The sequence below is a fragment of the Hemicordylus capensis genome, chromosome 2 (genome assembly GCF_027244095.1).
Source record: "Hemicordylus capensis ecotype Gifberg chromosome 2, rHemCap1.1.pri, whole genome shotgun sequence".
Taxonomy (NCBI): Eukaryota; Metazoa; Chordata; class Lepidosauria; order Squamata; family Cordylidae; genus Hemicordylus; species Hemicordylus capensis.
The window spans coordinates 421,876,026-421,901,857 of NC_069658.1; the positions used below are offsets into that span (position 1 = coordinate 421,876,026).

At 44.3% G+C, this 25,832-nt stretch overlaps 1 protein-coding gene across 9 annotated transcripts in view; it reads left to right on the top strand.

The window, feature by feature from the left end:
* Positions 1-13,788, top strand: part of CA10 (carbonic anhydrase 10) — a 509,308-nt gene extending 495,520 nt beyond the window's left edge. For all 9 annotated transcript variants that reach the window (XM_053298318.1, XM_053298322.1, XM_053298319.1 and 6 more), the window contains 3 exons: positions 2,750-2,904; positions 9,809-9,983; positions 11,436-13,788. In XM_053298318.1, the coding sequence (XP_053154293.1) occupies positions 2,750-2,904; positions 9,809-9,983; positions 11,436-11,458 (353 nt within the window). In that variant the 3' untranslated portion in view covers positions 11,459-13,788. The remainder of the gene's footprint in view (positions 1-2,749; positions 2,905-9,808; positions 9,984-11,435) is intronic.
* The last annotated feature ends 12,044 nt before the right edge of the window (positions 13,789-25,832 follow it).

The window sequence follows — 25,832 nt, forward strand, 5'->3', positions numbered from 1 at the left end:
CAGAGATAGAAAGACGGAGGACAGAGAGCACGAGCACGAGACATGCGGGGGGGAGAGACTTGCGGAGGGCGAGCGGGGGGGCGAGAGTGAGCGAGAGCATTGTGGGAGTGGCAAGAGACTTGCGGGGGGAGAGTGGGGGTGGCGAGAGCGAGTGAGAGTGTTGTGGGGGTGCAATGCCACAGGCTCAGTGCACGACTACACAGATGCTCTGTGCAGGGTCAGCTAGTAAAATGTAAAATGAATGAATTGTATGACATGTATCTGTGCAACTATTCCCCTTAGGGGATAGGGCTGCTATAGGAAGAAGGATTTTAGCTCCCTGCCTGGCATCTCCAGGTCGGGCTGAGCGGGAATCCTGCCTGAGAGCCTCGGGAAGCCACTGCCAGTCTGTGTCGACAGTACTAAGACAGTACTAAACTGGATGGACTAATGGTCTGACTCAGTGGAAGGCAGCTTCCTATGTTCATATTTTTCCTTGGGCTCATTTGCAAGGTGCCTGCTACTTTATGGAAGCTCAGTGCTGTTTGCTGGACAGGCTTTCCCCAAACAAACTTCTGCTTGCTTTGCAGTCCGCTCTGTTATCCAGTCTCTATGGTATCCCCGGGGAGGGAGCCTCAAGCAGCGTTCCACAGCATTCTGTGGCTCCACACGGGCACTGGGAGGGGGTAGGCAACCTCCCCTGCTTGCTGAACCTGGTTTTAGAGGAGGGGCTGGGAGCTGGGTGACCCTCTTTTGACAGAGCCCTGTTTGGGAGCATTCCGAGGTTCCACACGGTAGTGCTAACCCCGCCTTCAGACTTCAAGCCCTGTTTTTGCTGGTCGTGAGAACAGTTTCAGTTCCTGTTCTCACAACCAGGAATTTGTAGTCAGCTGGGGCATTGGGAGTCCTTCCAACTCAGCAATTCCAAATTTCTGGGTAGCCCAGATCCACTAATTGGGTTAAAAGTGAGGTAAGGTACAAACAGAGCCCATCCTACCATTTGTTTTGGTTGTCTGCAACATCATCACATTTTAAATTGTTCCTGGGCTGTCAGCAGCCATCTTAACCATAGAGTTGGTTGGAAAGCGAGGCCAGAGAGAGGAGAGCTCTTGCTATTCTAAGGGCTGCCTCTCCAGTGCTCACACAATGCACTGTGGGATACTGGCAGACACAGCTCTTTCCAGAGTGTGCAGCAACCCAAATGTGTGGGGTTTGGGTAAATAAACCCAACTGGGGCCTTGGATCATCTAGGAGACACAAGGTTGGAATGTGCTACCCCTCCAGCCCACCTCCATATGTTCATGAGAACAAGCTCACATACGCACATCTCTCAAAGGATTTGTTCATGCCTTCAATTATACAGCTACCCTAGTGTGGTGGCCAAGAGACTGATCTGTTTTTATTTTTACTTGCAATCGGAATAAGCAAAAGTAACTGGGCAAGGCACAGAGCATCTGTGCCTCTGGCCGCCCCACCCACCACCACTGTCCCCCACCCACACTGGGCTTTCTGGCAGACCGGTCGCTCTCCCCACCCCCCATTTCTGCCCCCCCTGCACTTTCTGGCAGGCCGACCGGCCCACCACCTCCTCCCGTCTCCTCCTCCCAGCAGCCGGGCGTGCCACTTCCAGCCCACCACCTCCTCCTGGCAGCCGGGTCAGGCCGTCCTGCCACCACCTCCTCCTCCCGTTGGCCAAACAAGGCCAGCCTGCCACCATCGCCTCCTGCTCCCAGCAGCCGGCCCACCACCACCTTCTGTTCCTGGCAGCAGGCCCGGCCCGATGCCTCCATCGTGTCCCTGTCTCCAGCGGCCAGCGCCACCATTGTCTCCCTGTCCCCATCATTATCTCCTAGGCAGCTGCTCTCACGAGAGCTGCCACACATAGGATTAGCGACGGGTACACCTAGGAGAAATAAATATATAGATAGATAAGCTTTGCAAGAGCAACAGCATGCAAGCAGAGCCCCTTGCATGACCTCAGCTTGCCCACAAATTAACAAGTTAGATAAGCTTGGAAAATGTGTTAGAACTTACAAACAGAACAGAACGAAAGAAAGAGACTTCAGTATGCTTTCTACCCTTGCAAGAAAGCATTGTGACGTGACTAAATGTTTTCTGTTTTAATGTCATCAATATGAGCCTAAAAGCTCAATCCTATGCACATTTACATAGATGTAAGTTACACAGTTTTCATTGGGATTGAGAAAATAAGAACATAAGAACAGCCCTGCTGGATCAGGTGCAAGGCCTATCTAGTCCAGCATCCTGTCTCACACAGTAGCCCATCAGATGCCTCTGGGAAGCCCACAAGCAGGTGAGGGCATGCCCTCTCTCCTGCTTTTGCTCCCCTACAACTGGTATTCAAAAGGTGTCTTGCCTCCGAGGCTGGAGGTGGCCTATAGCCACCAGACTAGTAGCCTTTGATAGACCTGTCCTCCATGAATTTGTCTAAGCCCAACCCAACCAAGCTAGCGGCCATCACCACATCCCATGGCAGAGACTTATTCCCAGGTAAGTGTGCATAGGATTGAATCCTAAATAGTAGAACACCTGATCTAGTGTAGTTTGTATGGGTCAAGATGGTTCATGAGTAGGTCTAATTGGGTCTTATTGGATTTGTAAATATTGGTGGTCTAGACAAAAATATTATCTCCCTTGGGCCCCTTTGTATATTATCCACTCTTTATATGATAGCAAATTACAGCAACAACAGTCTTGTCAATTTGAATGTTGTATTCTATTAATAATGCTTCCACAATTTATTCTCTAGATGATGCTTACTTACTGCAGGGACTTAATATCGAAGAACTTTACCCCGAAACCTCTAGTTTCATTACATATGATGGGTCAATGACGATTCCACCCTGCTATGAAACAGCAAGCTGGATATTAATGAACAAGCCTGTCTACATAACAAGGATGCAGGTAAAATAAAATAAATTCTCGGATAGATCTTGCCTTTTAGGAGTATTGACTCCAATTCAGGGGCGTAACTACCATTAGGCAAGGGGAGACAGTTGTCTTGGGGCCCCACTGCCTCGAGGGCCCCCCCAAAGGCACGTCACATGACTCCCCACCCGCCCATGTTGCACCCCCTATGAATTATGTTGAGTCTCTTGGAGATCGGCAGTAGCAGAGAGTAAAAAAACTAGATTCAATGTGCACTAGATATTCACCGTATTCATAATGAGGATGTGAGTGCACTATATATTTTGAAGTGTGTTTGTGTGTGTATATCAGTGAGGGGCCCATTTTAAAATCTTGTCTCTGGGCCCACTCCAACCTTGCTACACCCCTGCTCCAATTATGTCTTAATATATGAAAGTAGAATAAACTAGAGGTCTATCTAGACAAAAATGTGGCTAGTTATATGAACTTCAGCCTTCTTTCCTCACCTCTCCTCTCTGCTGATTTGCTAGTTGTCCTTTCCCTTTCAGACACCTGTCACTTGACGTCTCTTCTTCTCTTAACTTTCCTAAGGCACGTTCAAGCTTGCTTTCATTTGGGCTCTGCTTCTTTCTCCCTAACTTTCCTAGATTTCCACTTGCCTTACTGTAGCATCAGAGCAACACAGCCAATCCCTGACAAAAGCTTTTCTCAGCTTGACCAAACTCTCAGTGGCAGGCAGGCAGCTGAGCCAGTCACTACCAGAGACTTCATTGCCTTAACCACTGCAGCCACGTCAACATTTCTTTGGACATTATAATATCATTTCTCATTGGGGAAATGCCTTATTCAGGCACACTGTGATATACTCAGACCTTATATCGCTTCCAAGATGAATATTCATTCATTCATTTGACATATTTTTATATCGCCCCAAACGTACATCTCTGGGTGGTTTACAACAAAACAAAATAAATGACAACAGAAAGGGTTGAAACATTAGGTAAAACAAAATAAACAACAGGAAAATTAAAACATCAGTTAAAACAAAGTAAATGACAATTTAAAAATTTAAAACAATATTTTAAAACAATGTTAAAACGATTAAAACAGTATTTAATTAACAGCCTGGGTGAACAGATGCATCTTTAAAGACTTGTAAAAGGTAGTCAGAGATGGGGAGGCTCTTATTTCAGCAGGGAGTGCATTCCAAAGCTTCGTGGCAGCAGTGGAGAAGGCCTGTCCCCAAGTAGCCACCAAACAAGCCGGTGGCAACTGCAGATGGACCTCTCCTGATGATCTCAATCAGCAGTGGGGTTCTTAACGAAGAAGACGTTCTCTTAAATACCCAGGGCCCAAGCCAATTAGGGCTTTATAGGTTATAACCAGCAACTTGTATTCTGCCTGGAAACTTATTTGCAGCCAGTATAGCTCTTTCAATACAGGAGTTATATGGTCTCTCTGAAATGACCCAGAGACCAACCTGGCTGCGGCATTCTGGACCAACTGTAATTTCCGGACTACATACAAAGGCAGCCCCACATAGAACACATTGCTGTAATCCAGTCTGGAGGTTACCCAGCATATGTACCACTGTTCTGAGGTTGTTTATCTCAAGAAAAAGATGCAGCTGGCGTATCAGCCAAAGCTGGTAGAAGGCACTTCTGGTACACCAGGGAGAGGCTTGGATCCAGAAGCAGCCCCAGTCTGCATACCTGTTCCTTCTGGGGAAGTGTGACCCCATCCAGAACAGGCAGATCAAGCTCCTCTCTTGAGTTTCAACCCTGCACAATGAGTACCTCCATCTTATCTGGATTCAGTCTCATTTTGCTATCCCTCATCCAGCCCATCACCACCTCCAGGCAGTCATTTAGGGAGGTTATGCCCTCTCCTGGTGGTATTGACATGGAGAAATGCGTTTGGGTGTCATCAGTATACTGATAACACCCTGCAACAAATCTGATTATCTCTTCCAGTGGTTTCATGTAGACGATAAACAACATCAGAGACAATCGAGGGACACCTCAGAGGCAGGATGCCTCTGAGTACCAGTTGCAGGGGAGTAACAGCAGGAGAGAGGGCATGTCCTCAACTCCTGCCTGTAGGCTTCCAGCGGCATCTATTTCTTCATGTCAGGCCGACCAAGGCAGTCTCTACCCCATAGCCCGCCTGAAAGCCAGTCTGAAACGGGTCTAGATAATCTGTTTCTTCTAAGACTGTCTGTAGCAGGGAAGCCACGACCTTCTCAATTACCTTGCCCAACCATGGAAGGTTGGAGACAAGCCTGTAGTTACTCAACTCTGAGGGATCCAAGGCAGGCTTCTTTAGAAGTGGTCTAATAATTGCCTCCTTAAGACAAGGGGGCATCCTTCCCTCCCTCAGAGAAGCGTTTATGATCTCTACCAGGCCTCCTACAAAAATCCCCCTACTAGATAGTATAAGCCATGTTGGGCAAGGGTCAAGAGAACAGGTGGTAGGCTGCACCACTCCAAGCAGCTTGTCCACGTTCTCAGGACTCACAAACTGGAACTGTTCCAACCTAACTACACAAGAGGAGTTGCTGGACACCTCCACATCAGACACTGAAGTAATTGTGGAGACTGAGTCTAAGTCAGCCCAAATATGAGATATTTCCCCCACAAATAATTCATTAAACTCATCACAGCAGGTTTATCGGTGGTTCCAGATTCTGATTCAAGGGAGAAAAGGCACATACTAGCACTCTCACAACTCTGAACAATTCCGCTAGGCATAAACTTGTGGATGCAATACGGGCAGAAAATAATCATTTATTTGCTGTATGTATTGCCTGAACATCGATCTTCAAATGTGCTCCATGTTGCAATCTGTTGGATTCAAGTCAAGTCTTTCTCCACTTGTGCTCCAGTTGTCTACTTTGCCACTTCAGCCCCTGTAGTTCTTCCATATACCAAGGGGCCAGTTTTGAAGTGGATCGGAGAGGATGCTTAGGAGCTATCATGTCTACTGCCCTGGTGAGTTTGCTGTACCATCATGACATCAACAGGATTGTCGGCAAAGCCAACACTAAATCCCTCCAAGGCTTCTTGGAATCCTATTGGATCCAATAACCTTCTCATGTGGACCATCCTAATAGGCTCCTCACCCCTGTGAAGGTGGAGAAGTCTAACCTTAACAAGATGGTGGTCTGTCCATGACAATGGGGAAATCACAGGAGTCCCTGATCAGAGTGAAAGACCAAATCAAGCATGTGACCAGCAGTGTGCATCGGTCCTGAGACCACTTGTGATAGGCCCATAGTTGTCATGGCCACTATGAACTCCTGAGCTGCTCCGGACAGATTGGTCCCGAAATGATCACTGAAGTCCTCCACCACCACAATAGCAATAGCAATAGCACTTACATTTATATACCGCTCTATAGCCGGAGCTCTCTAAGCGGTTTACAATGATTTAGCATATTGCCCCCAACATTCTGGGTACTCATTTTACCGACCTCGGAAGGATGGAAGGCTGAGTCAACCTTGAGCCCCTGGTCAGGATCGAACTTGTAACCTTCTGGTTACAGGGCGGCAGTTTTACCACTGTGCCACCAGGGGCTCCACCAAGCCTGGGGGACTCCAACACCAAGCCCGAGACCAAGTCCATCAGCTCAGTTAGGGACTCTGTTGGGCTGCGGGGTGATCAGTACACCAACAGAAGTCCTAATCTAGCCCTGGTTCCCAAACCTAAGTACAAACATTCTATATGGTCCAACACTTCAACAGGGATCCTGGTAAGGGAGATGTTATTTTTATAAACCACAGCCACTCCACTTCCCTGCCCACGGTCCCTCACCCACTCCTCAACATGAGTAAACTGAGCAGACTTCTGGAGCTTTGATAAATGCACATCTTCTCTAGGAAATGGTGCGTGTTAATCAGCCTATGACATACATGAAGCAAACTTACAACACAGCTTCATGTCCTTAAAAAGGAATGTAGGAAGTCTCTATTGAATCTTCCTAATTCCTTCTAGTAGGGGAAACACTTAACAACAACAGCTCCTACCCAGAAGGCTTATAACACAAGAGTGATGTGGACTTATTCTGCTCCCTTTCACTGCCTCACCACAAATTTTTCCAAAATGGCACCTTCAACTTTGTACTATGCAAAAAGGGTGGCAAAGCTGGAGGAGACATTTGAGCTTGGCCCTTAAAACACTACAAGTTGAGGAAAGGAAGCAGCAGTCAAAGCCACCACTACCGCTTGTGCTGGTTAGGTTTTGCCAAGAATGTCAAGTAGCTAGAAACCTCCTCATTAGGTGTCTGTGTCCTTGTCCTTCTCACCTCCCTCTACATCCCCATTCCTTAAGTTTTTCTAAAGATTTTTCATTGCTGGAGCACATCATAATATTTTATTTTTAATATAAAAGAAACTGGCAAGGCATGGCTGAAGTTGTATACAAGAGAATTCCTTTGCCACTCCTAGGGGAGAGGTTTGGAAGATGAGGTCATGTGTAACAGCACACCATATTATGGGGCTGCATTCTAGACTAAGCCAGCATCTTAGACAGGTGACTAGGGGAGCATGTTCTTTCACACTAGCTTGTAGGGATGTGTGAGCCGGATCAAGGTTGAGCCAGCTTGCACTCAAACTGGCTCAGCTCAAGGGCTTACCTTGAGGCTCGGTCGGCTCGAGGTCAGGACAAACCCCCTGGGCCTGGCCAAGGTTGGCTTGACTTAAAACAAAAAACAAAAGAAGTCAGACTTACCACCATTGTGGAGCCTCAGGGGTGTTTGCCGCAGCCACGGCTTGCCACAGCCCCCACCGGTCTTCCCTGGTCTCAAACAGCCTGTTTGGGGCCATTTTTGGCCCATTCCAGACCTCTCTGTACTGGTGATGGCCATTTTGGAGGCTGCTGCACATGCACACTGGCTATCTGTGTGGCCAGGTCATGTAAATAGCCCATGTGTATGCATGGTGGACTCCAAAATGGCCACCATCAGTGCAGAGGCCCAGAATAGGTCGAAAATGGCCTGAATAGGCCATTTGAGACCAAGGGGAGGCCAGTGGGGGGAAGGGGAAGCTCAGGAGCCCCCCCTCTCCCACACTGTGGCAACATCCCCGAGGACCCATAAATGGCAGTAAGTCAGCCATTTTTTTTCATTCCCCCCCCCATTCCCCCTCCCCCTAAGCCAGGCTTGATCTGGTTCAGACCCAAGCCGGACCAGGACCAGCTCTAGTGTGCACAAACTGGACCGGACCCAGTTCAGTTCAAGTCTGTTCTATTTGAAGTGAACCAGGTTTTCCGGTTTTGTCCAGACCCCTATTAGCTTGAATGGAGTGTGGTGACATCAAAACCACTTGTGAATGGTGATAATATGCCTCATCAGAAGAGCCCCAAAGAATAAATTAAGACACCATAAACTGCATCAGCACAATTGCAGCCTTGACAAAGTACAGAATATAGGGAAGTGAAGTGTGGAAACAGGTGTACAACCGTGCATACACCGTTCAGCAGTGGAGCAGTCTGCCTCACACAGTGGTACACTCTCTTTGGCAAGAGGGTTTCATTCAGGATTGGGACAGCCATCTATCAGGGATGCTGTAGCAGTCCCTACTCTGAGCAGAAGGTTGGACCAGAAGACCTTCAAGTTTCCTTCTTATTCCAAAATGCTGTGATTCTAAGACATATTGTGCTCTCGGATCACACTAGGCTTTCTTCCATTCATGGCTTTACAGACTATTCATAGGGCTGGTAGCCTACAGCCAACATCATTGTTGAGGAGGTGACTCCCAGTAGGACCTCGTGCCCAGGTGCGACTGGGAGGAAGTGCCAGGCTCTGATCATAACTCTTAGGTTTGTTTTTATTTTTAATTTTATTTATTGATTTGTTTTTGTTTTTGTTTATTTTTAAAGTGTGCATTCTATACTTTCATGAAAGCATAGCAAAAGTCGTGAAGATAGACTCAACATCACACAAACATGGTTCCCCACCCCCACCCCTGCATTCAGAAGTACTGGAGGGCATCCTCTCTGCAGTCAGCAAGACTGCAGAGAGCAGGGGAGCTGGTTGTGTGGGCTTCTTTCTTGCTTGAAGGGCAGCCCACACAACCAGTCAGGGAGGGAGAGAAGGGGGAACTTTCTCCCTCAACTCCAGTATGGCCAAATACAGCCTCCAGTGCTGTAGTCGGACAGCAGGGAGGCTCTGTGGACCCTCGGTTTAGAGCAGCGAAACTCAATACAAACCGAGGATTCAAACTGGAGTTTCCTCAGCTCGACCTGGGGTCATGCTACTGATGAGGCCAAAGTTGCACCAGTTCGGATGTAATGGTAAGGAAACTGTGGGTCCTTGCAACTCTAGATTCTGGCCCATTACATACAAATGGGTCAGAATCTGGTAAAATTGCTTAAGTGAATGAAGTGGCTGGGTTACTATCTCTACTGAAAATGACAGCCACGGGGGTCCCCCCCCTTAATCCAATAAGATACATGGCCTCTTCACTCACAAACATAGTTGCTGCTCTGTGAAATTTTAGAATGCTATCGCTTCAGCAATTCAAGTTAACATTTACAACCAAATTTGAGAGGACTTTTGAGATTAAAACTGAGGATTGTTTGATTTGCAAAAGTTTTGCCTCATCTGTTCTTATAGGATCCAGTTGACTTATATAATTTTTGTTGGTCAGGGCTTCAGTATTTTGCAGCTGCTTTCTCCTCTTTCATGACTATCAGAAGCAGAATAAATTAGACCAAATAAGCAAATAAATGTAAAATCCTACAATTTGTATATTATATAAAGGCTGTAGATTTACATGGTGGTGAAAAATGTATTATACTGTATTTTCAATCACAAAGTAAACTCTTTCCTGACTAGAAATTGCCGATGTCCTTTTCACAAATTGTACATTTGAGTTTATGGTTTGCTGCTGGATATTGACAGATGTCAGAATTGTTATGTGGGTACATTTATGTTTGTGCAGATGCATTCGTTACGACTGCTAAGCCAGAATCAGCCTTCACAGATTTTTCTGAGTATGAGCGACAACTTCAGACCAGTCCAGCCTCTCAACAATCGTTGTATCCGAACAAACATCAACTTTAGTTTACAGGGGAAAGATTGCCCAAACAATAGAGCACAGAAACTACAGTATAGAGGTATGCATCATTTTGATATTTTTTGTACACACCACCCCTTTATTTTACCATTCAGCAAAATATGAGTATAGAAAAATGTAATATGACTATGGTCACAACAACTGAAGTCTGCCCCTTAGGATGGGTTGAAGCAGTTTCAAGAAAGTTACTGAGTGGAGGACAAACGTGCTTGGAAAACTGAATGTCTGCACAGGGGAGATTACGTCTTCCAAAGGAATATATCCATAATGTGTATTGTGGGATATCCAGACAAGTTCTATTTTAAAGCACTGGATTTTTCAAATAGTAGTCAAATGCCAACCTTTTGTTATATATAACAAATCTCAGAATGGCTGGTTTTAGTATTGAGGAAGGGATGGAAACAATCATACATGGACAGGAGAGGAAGTCATCTCATCCAATGAATCTGAATCAGCAACTCTTTTACAGGAAATGCTGCTTCATGCTCTTTCAGTAATTTCCACAAACATACTGGCTGACATATTGCACAATGTTTTGCACATGGTGGAATGCAATGTTTGTGTAGTTGTGGAAGAACACAGTTTCCCATGTGGAAATATTGTACAAACAGACTTTTGTGATTTTTGTGCTTGCACAAGTGTGCAGAGGCGCTCTTACCCCTGGACTTCGGGGCCAAAGTCCAGGGCCTCCACATCCCCTAGGAACCCACAAATCCTCTTTAGTCTCTCCTGGGTGATGTGATTTGTGACCCCAAGAACCTATGTGTTAAAACCTATGTGTTACTTGAACCTATGTGTTACTTGAAGCAGGGGGGCCTCCAAAGGCTTTTAGGTCCAGGCTCCCAAATTACCTAGGTGCTCCTCTGCAAGTATGCAAACATTATATTCTTCTCTCATATGCAAGCAGGCTTAATAAGGTTTTATGTATAAAATGAATGAAATTTAAGAATTATTAATTGTTTTTCCCCCAGATGTCACACGCTGCAGTTTTCTTTATCTCTACTCCTCTGCCCCATGCCCCCAGTTCCATTGCTGAAAACAAACCTGGATCAGATCCCAATTATCTATCCTGGTTAAATGTGGTTTAACCTGAGCGATTTCACCAGCATTGCTTGGAAGTTCTGGATTCTCACAATCAGCTCTGTCTGCAGCCTTCGGTGGTCCTGATTAACTCTCTAACCAGGAACTCAGTGATTGTGTGAATGCAGCCTTAATAACCAAAACTAAAAGCGACATTCTGGACCAGGGTAGGCAACCTTGACCCTCCAGATGTTGTTGAACTACAACTCCCATCACCCCCAGTCACAATTTATTGTGGCTGAGGATGATGAGAGTTGTCATTCAACAACAGCTTCAGAGCCAAGGTTACCTACCTACCCCTGTCTTAGTGTCACTTTGTCATCATTCAGTCACATGGTTTTTTGCTTAACAAAACAAAACAAAACTGAGTGGTGTCATTATGGAAACCTCTGTGTCTTTTTTTCCCTTTCAGTAAACGAATGGCTGCTCAAATAATTAAGGCAAAAGCAGGAAGAACTCTTAACCTCAGTGGAATGCTACTACTGTGAATTGACGTAATGCAGAAAGCCCCCCTCAGTCTCATTCAGTCTTCGGTCTTTGTACTTCATAGGTGGCACGCACAACTGTGCTCCAACAAAAAGGATGCCAAGTTGGGAATTCAGCTAAATGAAATTTATTCATATGATCAATCATAACAAAAACAAACAAGCAAAAGACAATACTTACCGTTAACATGGTTACAATTTTGATACTGTTTTCCTGAAACTACAATAGCTCACAAAGAAAAGACTTTTCAGACTTTGTACATATGAAATATCTCCTCTGTTCCCCTCCCCCTTCTTCCCCCTCCCATCATCCCCTCATTAAAATAAAATGGTGGTTCACTACCGCATCCAAGTGGATTTGTGTTCTGTGTGCCAAGTAATCCTTGGAAAGCTCTCATTATATCACTTTCATAACTGGTTACTGGCAAAGCAGAACTAGAAGATTGTAAGGGAAACTTATTTCTGGGTCATGATCTTTCTGTTTATTTAATAATGGACAGATACTGAGATAAATATTGTAAATAGATCACTGAAGAATATAAAGGAAACTGAAATATTTTCCCCTCATCACATATCTGTAGTAGGAACTGCCAAGGCTGGAATTAATCCATTTTCCTATTTATTGTTTTACAAAGGTCATACATTGTGTTTGGTTACTGTTAACAATTCAATAAATGTGTTTAACAAATTAATTTACTACACTTGCTTTGGTTTACTTTTTCCTCTCAGAAATGAAAAGCCTCTAAAATTCTGAGTACATTAACTTTATTTAAATAAAAATTTTAATTCCTCAAAGTAGTCCTGTTGAAATTAAAAGGACCAGCTAGCCATTGCCTAACTTGTTCCTTTAATTTCAATGGGACAATTCTGAATTATTTTCCTCATTTCACTCACTAACCATATTTTGTTTCTTTCTGGCCAGTTCAGCTAGTTTGACAATTGGGAATATATTTAAATAAATTAGTGTGACTTTAATTCCATCATATGACTACAGTATCAGAAGCATAATAGATTATGTTATGGTCATTGTCAGGTCAGGTCATTGTCTGAATAAAACTATTCTTATCCAGACAGTGACCTCATAGTATGTTTCAGATCAGCAATTAATAATATTTTGAATCTGACAAAAGCTGGAAGGCCAAGAACAATGGTCCAAATTGCTATTAATATACAGGCTTTTTAACTTCTGCCTCTTGAACAGCACAGGCTATGATTTCTTCAATTATGGATCTCACTCCCATTGCCCAATGATTTCTCCCATGACTGAGAATCAAAGGTTGATGCATACGGAGAGAACTCAGTTCAGATTATCATCAAAACCATGATGTAGATTATCATGAACAAGCTGCCCTCTGTGCAGGATCACAGGCTTCTCCTTACCTACCTCTCTTCCTCCTTCATATGCTAGCAGAAGAGATTGCATTCTCATTAACCACAGTTCCTTGTTACAACCAAATTCGGGGAACTGTGGTATTTTAACAGACCAGGGTATCAAATCACAGTTTGATGCTGGTATATTTTAACAAATCACAATTTCCTGAATCCAGCTATTACTGTGGTTAGTTTGAAAGTGAAAGGAGATGCGTGTGACCTTCTCCTTTAGAGCGTGTGATCTTCTCCTTTCCTCCTAAACAGAGGAGATGGGCAAGTACGAGCCCACGGAAAGGGCAGGTTTGTTCTCTTTCAGAATCTCTTCACATAGGGTAGAACACAAGGAGTTCTCCTTTTTCTTGAAGCTAGTCATTTCAGCTCCAGGATAAGCCCCCTCTTTGTAGGCTGAGCACTAATACAATGTCACGACATGGAACTTTCATGGTGAAGGGAGAGTGCCTAGGCAGGCACTGTCCAATAAGTACATGGAACCTATGTACAACTATATTCCAGATAGTATCACAACACTCTCCATACCAGGAAAAGAATCATATTATCCAACACTATACTGACGTTTCACTGCTATGATAGTGTGGTATCCCTGAAATGAAACTGCTTCCTTGAGAGAAGACATCTGAATTCTGCACAACAAATGTACATTTGCTATCTTATAAACTGATCATCTGGAAAAGCCCTTAGTTGCAAATTTTCATTTCCCTTCTGAGTCCACTGTTGAAGCATACCAGCTTAATCTTGTATATTGTATGGAAAGGGGTCTATTTTTCTTTACAAACAAAACAGGATCTGACCAAATCAAAAGTGAATGTCTTTGTTTTTTTCATATTTTTAATGGTCATTTACTGTGTTTGGTTACTGTCAAGAACTCAATAAATGTGTTTATCAAGTTCATGTTTGCTCCTGTCGAATTTTAAACTGATCTTTTAGAAAACAGCCTCTGCTAGCCCTAAAGAGCATCTCTCTCCTCCCACATCTCTCTCTCTCCCTCCCTCCCCACTACAGTACTAGGATTGCTACAGTCAATGAAAACATCAGTGGTCAAATTCCAGGGAAGTCAGACATTATAGTTTGTATTCCCTGTTTCAGAACCATCCCACTGGGAGAAAAACAACAATGTTTTGCACAGAACTTGTTTACAAGTTATACAAAAATTTTAAAAAATGCATTCTGGGAATAGTGAAAACGCAAGTTCCTTTTAATAAAATATCCAGCATTCAATAAAGTAGTGGATACTTTTGAGAGAACTGATTCTCCATGTTGTGCAGATGTATCACATTAGGCACATGGCCAAAAAGTACACACATGTGCTCATGCTTTAATCAAAATGTTTAAAAAATAACTTGTTGGATTGTTGTCCAGCATTCATATTTTTCCATTTGGATTTTCTTCTCAGACTTTGTTTTAATATCCAACAGAGATTGCTGAATATTTGAAACCTGTTAGACAACTAACTAAAGTAAAGCTAAACTAATTTCTTCACACGAAGGTCCCCAACTTCCAGCTTGGCCCTTTAGCATCAAACTAGAGGTTTTCACATCTCCAGAAAAAGAGTGTGGCAATATTGTGCAGAACCAGGAGCTGCTGGAACTAGAACCAGAAATTCAGAGTCCTCTGTACAGCTAGTACTGAGTGTCTCCACCCACCCAAGCTGGCAATGGACTCTTCTCCACCACAGGAAGGGCAATAAAGATTTCCGGTCCGGGCTCTAATGCTCGGTTCTGTAGCCACAGCCTTGGCTCCTGCTTGATAGCAGCTGTCTATGTTTCAGCTCTGACATGCAGACTGCACGATCCAACCTGGCCCCACTATTGTCCTCATTTGCTGTGCAGACTGATCTGCTGTGCAGACTAGACAATGCTAATGGAGGTTTGTGGACCTCTGAGAGCATAAGCACTGCATGAGCATATCAAATCCCCAAAGAAAGCAGAGGATTGGCCTTAAAATGTGTGGCAGCTCAGTCTCAAACTTTGATTCCAAAAGCTGCCTGCAATGCCAGAGAGTCATCTTTACAGTGAAAAGTGTGCTGGTGCATTTGTAAGTGCACATTTATACCTGCTGCAGATGTTATGTGATGGGGCCATTAATCCCCGTTTTGTTGTTTCTCCAGTTCTGCATCATAAATAAGTTTGACTAGAACAGTAAAGATGAACTGTTTTCATGACCTATCTGTACATAGTTGTGGTTGTTAGAACATAAGAACAGCCCTGCTGGATCAGGCCCAAGGCCCATCTAGTCCAGCATCCTGTTTCACACAGTGGCCCACCAGATGCCTCTGAGAAACCCACAGACAGAAGTTGAGGGCATGTTACTCCCTCTCTTGCTGTTACTCCCCTGCAACTCGTATTCAGGGGCATCCTGCCTCTGAGGCTGGAGGTGGCCTATAGCCCTCCGACTATTATTATTATGATTATTAATTCGATTTCTATACCGCCCTTCCAAAAATGGCTCAGGGTGGTTTACACAGAGAAATAAAATATAAATAAGATGGATCCCTGTCCCCAAAGGGCTCACCATCTAAAAAGAAACATAAGATAGACACCAGCAACAGTCACTGTCTGGAGGTACTGTGCTGGGGTGGATAGGGCCAGTTACTCTCCCCCTGCTAAATAAAGAGAATCACCGCATTAAAAGGTGCTTCTTTGCCAAGTTAGCAGGGGTAGCCATTGATAGACCTCTTCTCCATGAAGTTCTCCAAACCACTCTTAAAGCTATCCAGGTTGTTGGCTGTCACCACACCTTGAAGAAAAAGAAGAGAGGTCACAATCCAGGCTTGCACAACTTGTGACTCACTAGACTGAATGCAGCTAGCCATGTACTGTTGACCACTAAAACCTTGATAACTTGTTTGTTATTACAGTCTAGGCAGATTGCAAACTGGGAGGTTAGTCATACAATTGGTAGCATTTGGTTTGATGGATCGGAAGCTTTGGGAGCTTCCCTTTCCAGCCTTTTAATATTAAATGATTTTTTTAAGGTGCAGAAGAAGCAAACATGTGCATTTTCCACTTATCTGCCATTTGAACATTTGCATGATTCTGTTACAGTCCCAAACATTCCAGATATTTATTCATTTCTTAGGCCAATTTTGAAGGCATGGGTTCCACATTTATACATCTGCTCATTCAACTTTGACCCCTTTTTCTGTCCCCAAAGCTTCAGCTGCATAGCAAGCAAGATTGGTACTGTGTTCTGGTTGTTTTTGCCAAAGCTCTTGTGCTCAGAGCCAGCATGTTATAGATAGAATGATTCAGTGAGGAAGTTTGTAGTGTGAATGTTCTTGACACAAAGAAGTATTTTCCTTTCCCCAATGATTTCAGACAGCCAAATACACAGTACAAGTAAGGTGCTGAGTGCAAAATGCAGTAATTTCACATCAACAAAACCCTAAGCACTACCAGAATGAACGATTCTTAGAAAAACTATTTCTCTCATCTTACTGTCATGCAATCCAACCTTTTCCATGTCTATGCTGAAGCAACTCCCACATGTTTCACAGTGGAATATGTGTCAGGATTGTTCTCGCCTCCAGAAGAAGTTAGGCTCATCATTAGTATCTGTAAGGTAAGTTTATTTTCCCAGGACAGTGGGAGATTCCTCATGGTAAGAATTATTAGCAGTTTTATAAGTTGCTTACAGGGGACATCAAGACACTTTCTTTGGCATTTTAAAAGATAATTGACAACATTGTGTCCACACAGATTTCTTTTCAAATATCACATAGGATCGTTGCTCAGACTCTTATAGGCCATGTGTGCCTTGACCATAGGCCTAATCCATACATGCAACAGAATAAAGTGGTAGAAAAACAAAGGGTGTAACATAGGCCTGTGCAAAGTTGAACTGAAAATTTTGGAATTCATCCAAAATTTGCAAAATAGGTTTTAAAAAATCTGACATTTCCAATCCAACACTGATTTTCCAATATTGGATCAGAAATATTTGCTATGATGTCAGAAATTTGGAATTCATGCCAGGAGTCTTGTCAGAAGTACAAAATGGTAGAAACCACGCTTTTAACCCCCCCAAAAAAGGTTTTCCCTCATAGAGGTGAATGGGGAAATAAAAAGAAATTCACTAAAAATCATCTGTTAGCCCTAGGGTCTTGAAACTTGCCAAGCACATGGGGAATGAGATATGGGCCCTCTGTTGTGAGCCTGAGGGAAATTGGTCAATTCTCTAATTTTTGATGAATTTATGAAATTTTTGTTTTTAAAATGAAGTAATTTCCCCCCCACCAAAAATAGTGAAATCTGGCTTGTTTCAAGCCAGAACTTTACAAAAATGTAGTCCTCCTTGGTCCATCATTCCACCAGCATGTCAAGGAATCTGCCCTTTGTCTTCATGAAATGGGGTAACAGCATGCCCCTTTTTTATATTTCTATAATGGATGGGCATACAATTATGACATCTGGCACACATGAAGTCCACATTGGCAAGACTCTGTTTTATTTTTTTCAAAATTATGGGTCACTCCTCTGATTTTTTTTTTAGTGATTTAAATAAAAATAAAAATAATAGCTTAATGGCTAAAAACGATGAAATCTGGCTTGTTTCAAGACAGAACTTTATAAAAGGTTCTGAATCTGACGCCCTCCCTGGGACCATCATTCCTTCCCTGTATGGCGGGAAAAGGACATTCCTTTAATTTTATATTAATATTTGTTTTTCCCATTGCAGAAGCACACAGTAAAAATGAAAGTACTTCATTTCTGTTTTTGCGATTAGAAATAATTTATCATTTTTCCTTCTAACCATTAAGGGATTAAAAGGTGTGAAGTCCTTTTAATCCCTTTTAAAACGTCTGCCTGTTCCTGAAATGGGGAAGGAAAAAATTAATATAAAATCAAAGGAATGTCCTTTTTGCTCTACATGGGGATGGAATGATGGTCCAAGGAGGGGCTTCAGATCCAGAACTTTTTGTAAATCAAATTTTAAGTTGGATTTCCAACTGGATTTCCAACTCCAACCCAATATCCAGCATGCCCAGGTGGCAAATAATCAGATTCCGAAATTTTCAGAATTGGATCCGTTCAGATTCAGATTGGATCTGACTTTTTCGAGCATGCACAGGCCTAGTATAACAGGCTACACCTCTACAGTCTGCACAGAGGAAGGAATCACATTTTTAAATGATCCCCTATGTTAAAAATTCCTTACATATATCCCTGGTAAGGACACAAGCAAAGGGATTGATTAGAACCTTTCTCCTTGGTGTGCTAGTTTTGTGTTTCCTGTGAATTTTCAACTGATGCAATCTATTCTTCTACTTAATTCTACTGCATCTGTAGGCCCAACCTGAGCTGCTCCCATATCCATCTGCTCAGCAGTGGGTGATATGAACTGGGACATCAGTGCAGGATTGCAATATAGCATGACAACATTTGAGAATCCAGGGAAGAAATATTCCTGAACTACTCGTTTGGTATTAAGGTGCCATATTGGGACTGGGAGAAATTAGTGGTGGTAACATTTATGCACTGCTTTTCAACAACAAGGTTTACAAAACAGTTCACATAGCAAAAGGAATGAAACAATGGTAACCTGTCACAAAGGAGCTTACAATCTAGAAAATAACACGAGAAACACCAGTAACACTCCTGGTAAGCATACTATGCTGGACCGAACATGGACAGTTGTTGTTCCTATGCAGATTATGTACACCCTGCCTTTTTGATCTGTAGTATTATACCTGTTAGCAAGTATAACAGATTACTCTATTTAGTATGCTGCAAATAGAAAAAATACCACTCTGCATCATGCCAAAGATAGTGTACTGTAATGGCAAAACAGAAGGCTTCTGAAAACAATACTGACACATTAACTGGTGTGAACAACAAGCAAACATTTTAAAAAATATTCTTGATCAGACAATCTCAGATTATTTTGGCCTCTTACCCTCCTACCCCTCAATAAGAGATGGAACAGAACGGGCACTATTAAGGAAGTGGTATGTAAAATTCCAGCTTTGGAGTAAAAGGCCAGAAGATGTCTCTGTGGCAGAGGCATAACTAGGGAAAACGGCGCCCGGGGCAAGCACTGAAATTGCGCCCCCTGCCGCCGCCCCCCCAACATACTGTGCATACATAACACATGTTTGCCCACCATAAGCAAATTCCTACATCAGATGCCAACATGCAGTATATACTCCTATGTTGTGGAGGAGGAGAGCTGGTCTTGTGGTAGCAAGCATGACTGGTCCCCATAGCTAAGCAGGGTCCACCCTGGTTTGCATTTGAATGGGAGACTAGAAGTGTGAGCACTGGAAGATATTCCCCTCAGGAGATGGAGCCACTCTGGGAAGAGCATCTAGGTCCCAAGTTCCCTCCATGGCAGCATCTCCAAGATAGGGCTGCAAGAGACTCCTGCTGCCTGCAACCTTGGAGAAGCCGCTGCCAGACTGGGTAGACAATACTGAGCTAGATAGACCAATGGTCTGACTCAGTATATGGCAGCTTCCTATGTTCCTAAATACTACTGCAGCACACACACAAGACACCTGTCCCATCCTGACACTCAGCCAACTTCCATAATCAAGATCCTACACACACACACACCACAACTGCCTACTCCTAGATTTACAAGGAATACAAGCCACACCTAATGGCACAGCAGGGAAGTAACTGGCCTAGGGAGCAAAAGGTTGCAGGTTCGAATGGAAACACCTATATCGGGCAGCAGTGATATAGGAAGATGCTGAAAGGCAACATTTCATACTACAGTGGTCCCTCGACTTACGAACTACTCGACATAAGTATTTTTCGAGTTACAAATGGCAGTTTTAGATCCGGTTTTAGATGCGGTTTTTTTCGACTTACAAATTTTTAGATGGGGTTTCCTCGACTTACGAATTTTACATGCGGTTTCCTTGACTTGCCTGCCTGTTTACTGCCTGTTTATTCTTGAAAAGAAATGTTCCTGTGCAGTTTGCAAGCCTTACTGGGGGTCTGGGTCTTTTTTCTAGGCTCCGGAACGCATTAATCCGTTCCCAATGCATTCCTATGGGAAACCGCTTTTCGACTTACGAACTTTTCGACTTACAAATGTGCATTCGGAACGGATTAATTTCGTAAGTAGAGGGACCACTGTACGTAGAAGGAGGCAATGGTAAACCGCTCCTGTATTCTACCAAAGAAAACCACAGGGTTCTGTGGTTGCCAGGAGTCAAAACCAACTTGATAGCACAACAAGCCACACCAGGGCTACCAACTTTCCAATAAGCCTCTGTACCCCCTTCTCAATGTTCCAACAAGCCAGCAGCCAAGTCAGGTACAGAAACATCAAATTGCATTTGACTTAAAGCAAACATTTATAGTCACTTACATTAGAAGGCTTGCTACTAAGCTCTGGTTGCTTGCTTGTGCCTGCAGTTCTTCCAGTCAGCTCAGCAGAGGTGCTATTATTGTTTTTTGAGAGAAAACAGTATTTATTTTTTGTATCTCAATTTATTTATTTTTACATTCTATATCCCATTCTCCCTCCAAGTAGCCCAGAGTGGTGCACTACATACTTAGGTTTTTACTCACAAGCAACAACCCTGTGAAGTTGGCCTGTATCTCAAACATCAGAACTATGATGCAATGATGATACATACTACATTATACTTAGGCTTTTCCTCACAACAACCCTGTGAAGTTGGCTTGTATCAACATTGTTGTCTACAATGTTCAGGTGTCTGAACATTGAATGAATAGCTCTTATAGATGAATAGCTCTTATAGATAACTCTGTTGTCAGAATTCCCACCTTTGCTGTTGGACTGAACAGCTATATTGCCCTTTTCAAAACACAAGTGCCAGTGTACAGTGCCAGTGCAAGACCACAGCATCTTCTTGAACATTATTTCTATTTATTTATTTGCTCATTCATTCATTCATTCATTCATTCAATTTCTATACCACCCTTCCAAAAATAGCTCAGGGTGGTTTACACAGAGACATATTTTTGAGCATATCTGGAAGCCAGAGAACCTCATCAGTGCTCCCAAAGGAAGTTAAATGGCCACAGCCATAAACTGTAACCCTAAGTAAGCAGCAACAGTCCTGTGCAGTTCTTTCCAACAAAGAAACCTGTTGATTTATCTCCCAGGTTCCCACGCCCTCAGGTGTACTAATAATTCAAAACAAAATTTGAAAGACAAATGGTTGCTTAAGTCTAGATCCCTGCAACCCCAAGATGGCTGGCTTAATTCCAAACAATGTGGAGTCCCAGTGGTACCTCCCAGGAGATAGATCAGTTTCTGAAGAGCTCAAAGAACCTGTTTGAAGGAAACAGGACTGGCTGTGGCACAAGAGACCCATTAATAGAGGCATTCCAAGGGGATTCTTTGAAGCCCCAGAAGATGCTATTGAAGCAGCCAAGCCCTCTTAAAACTAGCATAATAAAAGTGATGGGCTGAGGGAGTGGGGTTTACACAGGAAGGAGAATAACCTAAGACTTTTGAAGCAGCGAGGCGGTCAGCGGCAAGGCGGCCAGCTTGGGCCATGCGCCCTGCACCGCGCTTCGGCGCCGCTGCTTCCTGGTGCTGGGGTGGCGAGGCGAGTGGTGCGTCCTGCCTTACCCCTTCCTTCCGGCGGCGGTGGCTGGTGTGGTGGCTGGCCTGGCAGCGATGGGATGGCCTCCTCAGTGTAGCTGTAGTGGCCAAGCGGCGGCGCGGAGTGCAGGCAGCGATGCCGAGCCTGCCTTCTGGCCCGGCGTCACTTCTGCGCAGGCACGCCTGGTGCGCCTGCACAGTTGGGAAGTGATGCCGGCTTCCCAACTGTGCAGGCGCGCCAGGCGCACCTGCGCAGAAGCAACGCCGGGCCAGAAGGCAGGTTCGGCGTCGCTGCCTGCATTCTGCGCCACCGCTCGGCCGCTACAGCTACACTGAGGAGGCCATCCCATCGCCACCAGGCCAGCCACCACACCAGCCACCGCCACACTCGGTGCGGCGGGCGACCCGCCGCTGCCACAACTCGGCGGGCAACCCACCGCCGAATTGCCACCCGCATGCCCGCTGCCACACTCGGCGGGCGATCCAGGGGGGGCGGGGGGAAGCCACTTTTTGGCACCCCCCACGTGACCTGCCGGGGTGGCGCCCGGGGCATGTGCCCCCCTGCCCCCCTATAGTTACGCCCCTGCTCTGTGGCGTTGACAGTAGAAGGAAAAGTCTTCTGTTTTGTTCAATCATAGGGCTCAGCATAATTCTGAAACCTTACAAGGCTGTGAGATGGTTCCTTTACTCAATCAGGAGTAAAAACAGATAGTTTTTCTCACAGTTCACTCTGCCATCCCTCAACTTTAGCCATCCCTGGTTTTCTAAAATCTAGAGCGCAAGAAAGACAGGTTCACACATAAGATGGAACCTGAGGTTCCCCAGACTGAGATATGGAAGGAACCTGAAGTTAGTGCTTAAGATGATTGATCATCTTGATTTGTTGGAAACAGCCAAACTGAGCCAGAGCCACACCCCCTGGCTGGGTCTTTCAGCAAGACTCTGGATGCTATCCCAGACTGATTTGCACTAACTCACATCCATTGGTCCAATGGCAAAGGATGTGTGCCTTGCCTGAATGAACTGGAGGTTCATGAAGAGCAAGGCTTCAGAAATAACACACACCTGAGGTGGAACTGTACCTGCTTTGTCAAGCCAACTTCAGATCTTGGTTACAGAAGTCATTTCACGCCCTCACCTGAATCTGAGATTTCCATGTTGGCATGGGTTCAGACAATCACAGACAAGTCAGTTACTGATTACAAAACACTGCTTTTATTCACATCCACTTTTGCCTGGTCGTGCCATTAAAGTTCATCATTCCTTGCTCAGAATATGAAACTAAGTAACTTAGATTGCTCGGATCTAACACAAGATAAGCACGACAGTGCTTCTCCAGTTTGGGTATTAATCTGAGTCAGAGAACTGTCACTCCTACCCACACTCTTAATTTCTTGGCTGTGTTGTTTTTGTAACATTTGCTAATATTACGCAGTCATCACTAGTCCACAATATTCAGTCATTAGCAGGGACATTATATACTGGGAAATAGTCTGTTTGAAACTATATGTAAGCAAAAGACAACACAGAAGTGTGAGTGAAGACAAATGTTTGCAAAATATTTTACAAAACTGAACAGGGAGATACTGAATGTTTGAATAGCACTCTTCTCTGCCGTTACCTCCCTCCCTCCAAATATATCCCTGGTATTTCTCATTTAATGATGCAATAATACAGTAGCAAGAGAGGTTGATTCCAATTCTCTGCTTCCTTTCAGGGATAATTTGAAATGTGATGGTAATGACTAATAAGCGACATTTTCAGACATTAGATGCCAAAGTTTTCCCAGACGAAGGACCCCAGTCATTAAACATTTATGCTCTGTGCCTGTGCTCCATGACAAAGCTACAGAAATGAAATTTGGTAGACAACATTTCATCCAAATGCCATTCTCCCAGCTCCAGTGAAGGAAACATTCAAATGAGCCAGTATTATTTCCCCTATTTTAATTCAGCCAACATTGGAGGTACAAAACAGCATTTCAGAGTGGTGGCTATGGTTGTTTGAGAAAGAGCACAAGATAATATAGTCAAATCATTTCTGAAATGCAACCCTTTTCTTCTGTCCCACAAATGGCCATTTGATTATGAGCTCACTTAGAGTGGCTACAGAACTACAAAGCAGAAGTCACTTTTAAAACACTCCAGTCCTGGTCTACACAGCTTGTGACCCACCAAGTCAAATGCAGAAGAGGAGCAACATGGGTCGAGCGCTGTCAGATGCTAGATCACCCTCCCTGCAACCTCAGGCAGGCAAGCCAAAACAGGAGGCTTACCAAGCCTGCATTCAGCTTGAATGTGTTATTATTACTACTAATAGTATTGTTCACCCGGTTCAAAAGTGCTCAGCCCATTTCAAACTACATTTATTTATTTATTTATTTAGCACATTTTTATACCACCCTAACCCAAGGTCTCAGGGTGGTTCACAACAAACAAATACTAAAAACAATTTAAAACAAATAATAAACAATCAAAAGTTTAAAAATTAAAAGTTAAAAAGCTAAAAAGTTAAAAGTTAAAAAGCTAAAAAGCTTGGGTAAAAAGATGTCTTTAGACCCCTTTTAAAAGCCACTAGAGATGGGGAGACTCTTATTCCCACGGGAAGTGCGTTCCAAAGTCTCGGGGCGACAACAGAGAAGGCCCATCCCTGGGTTGCCACCAAACGACATGAAGGTAGCCACAGACGAGCCTCTCCTGATTAACGTAGTGGACGATGGGGATCATGCAGAAGAAGACACTCTCTTAAGTACCGTGGGCCTAAGCTGTTTAGGGCTTTATAGGTTATAACCAGCACATTGTATTTTGCCCGGAAACCTATCGGCAGCCAGTGCAACTCCTGTAATATAGGAGTAATATGGTCTCTTCGAGATTACCCGGAGACCAACCTGGCTGCCGCATTTTGTACTAATTGTAGTTTCCGGACTACGTACAAAGGCAGCCCCACATAGAGCGCATTGCAGTAATCAAGTCTGGAGGTTACCAGCAAGTGTACTACCGTTTTGAGATCATGAACTTCAAGAAACGGACGCAGCTGGCGTATCAACCAAAGCTGATAGAAAGCGCTTCTGGCCACTGCCTCAACCTGGGAAACCAGGGAGAGGTGTGGATCCAGAAGCACTCCCAGACTACGTACCTGTTCCTTCTGAGGAAGTGTGACCCCATCTAGAACAGGTAGATCAATATCGCCTCCCAAGTGACGACCGCGCACAATAACCACCTCTGTCTTGTCTGGATTCAATCTCAGTTTGTTATCCCTCATCCATCCCATTACTGCTTCCAAGCAGGCATTCAGGGAGGATATGCCTTCTCCTGATGATGTTGACATGGAGAAATAGATTTGGGTGTCATCAGCATACTGATAACACCCAGCACCAAATCTCTGGATGATCTCTCCCAACGGTTTCATGTAGATATTAAAAAGCACTGGAGACAATATGGAGCCCTGAGGGACCCCATATAAAAGCTCAGATTTTGAAGAGCAACAGTCTCCAAGTGACACCATCTGGAATCTGCCAGAAAGGTAGGAGCGGAAAAGCAGTGCCTCCCACCCCCAAAGCAGTGCCTCCCACCCCCAACACTCTCAGAAGTTCCAGAAGGATACTATGGTCAATAGTATTGAAAGCCACCAAGAGATCCAAAAGGACCAACAGAGTCACACTTCCTCAGTCCATTCCCAATTGGAGATCATCCATCAGGCCGACCAAGGCAGTCTCCACCCCATAGCCTGCCCTAAAACCAGTTTGAAATGGGTCTAGATAATCAGTTTCCTCCAAGACCACCTGGAGCTGGGAGGCCACCACCCTCTCAATCACCTTGCCCAACCATTGGAGGTTGGAGATAGGCCTGTAGCTATTAAACTCTGAGGGGTCAAAGGCAGGCTTCTTAAGAATAGGTCTAATAATTGCCTCCTTTAAACAAGGAGGCATCCTGCCCTCCCTCAGAGAGATATTTATAATTGCAACCAGGCTCTCCACAACAACCCCCTTGCCAGATAGTATAAGCCATGTCGGGCAAGGATCAAGCAGACAGGTGGTAGGACGCACCGTTCCGAGCAGCTTGTCCACATCCTCAGGAGTCACAAACTGAAATTGATCCAGTCTAACCACACAAGAGGAGTTGCTGGATACCTCTGCATCTGACACCGCGATAACTGTGGAGTCTAAATCTAGATCTAGATCGACCCGAATACAAGAGACTTTGTCCACAAAAAACTCATTAAAAGCATCACAGTGGGCAACTGATGGTTCCAAATTCGGATTCAGGGGAGTAGGGGGCCCTACTAGACCCCTCACAACCCTGAATAGCTCTGCTGGATGAGAGCCTGCAGAAGCAATACGGGCAGAAAAGAAACACTTCTTTGCTGAACGTATAGCCAGAGCATAGATCTTTAAATGTGCTCTATGT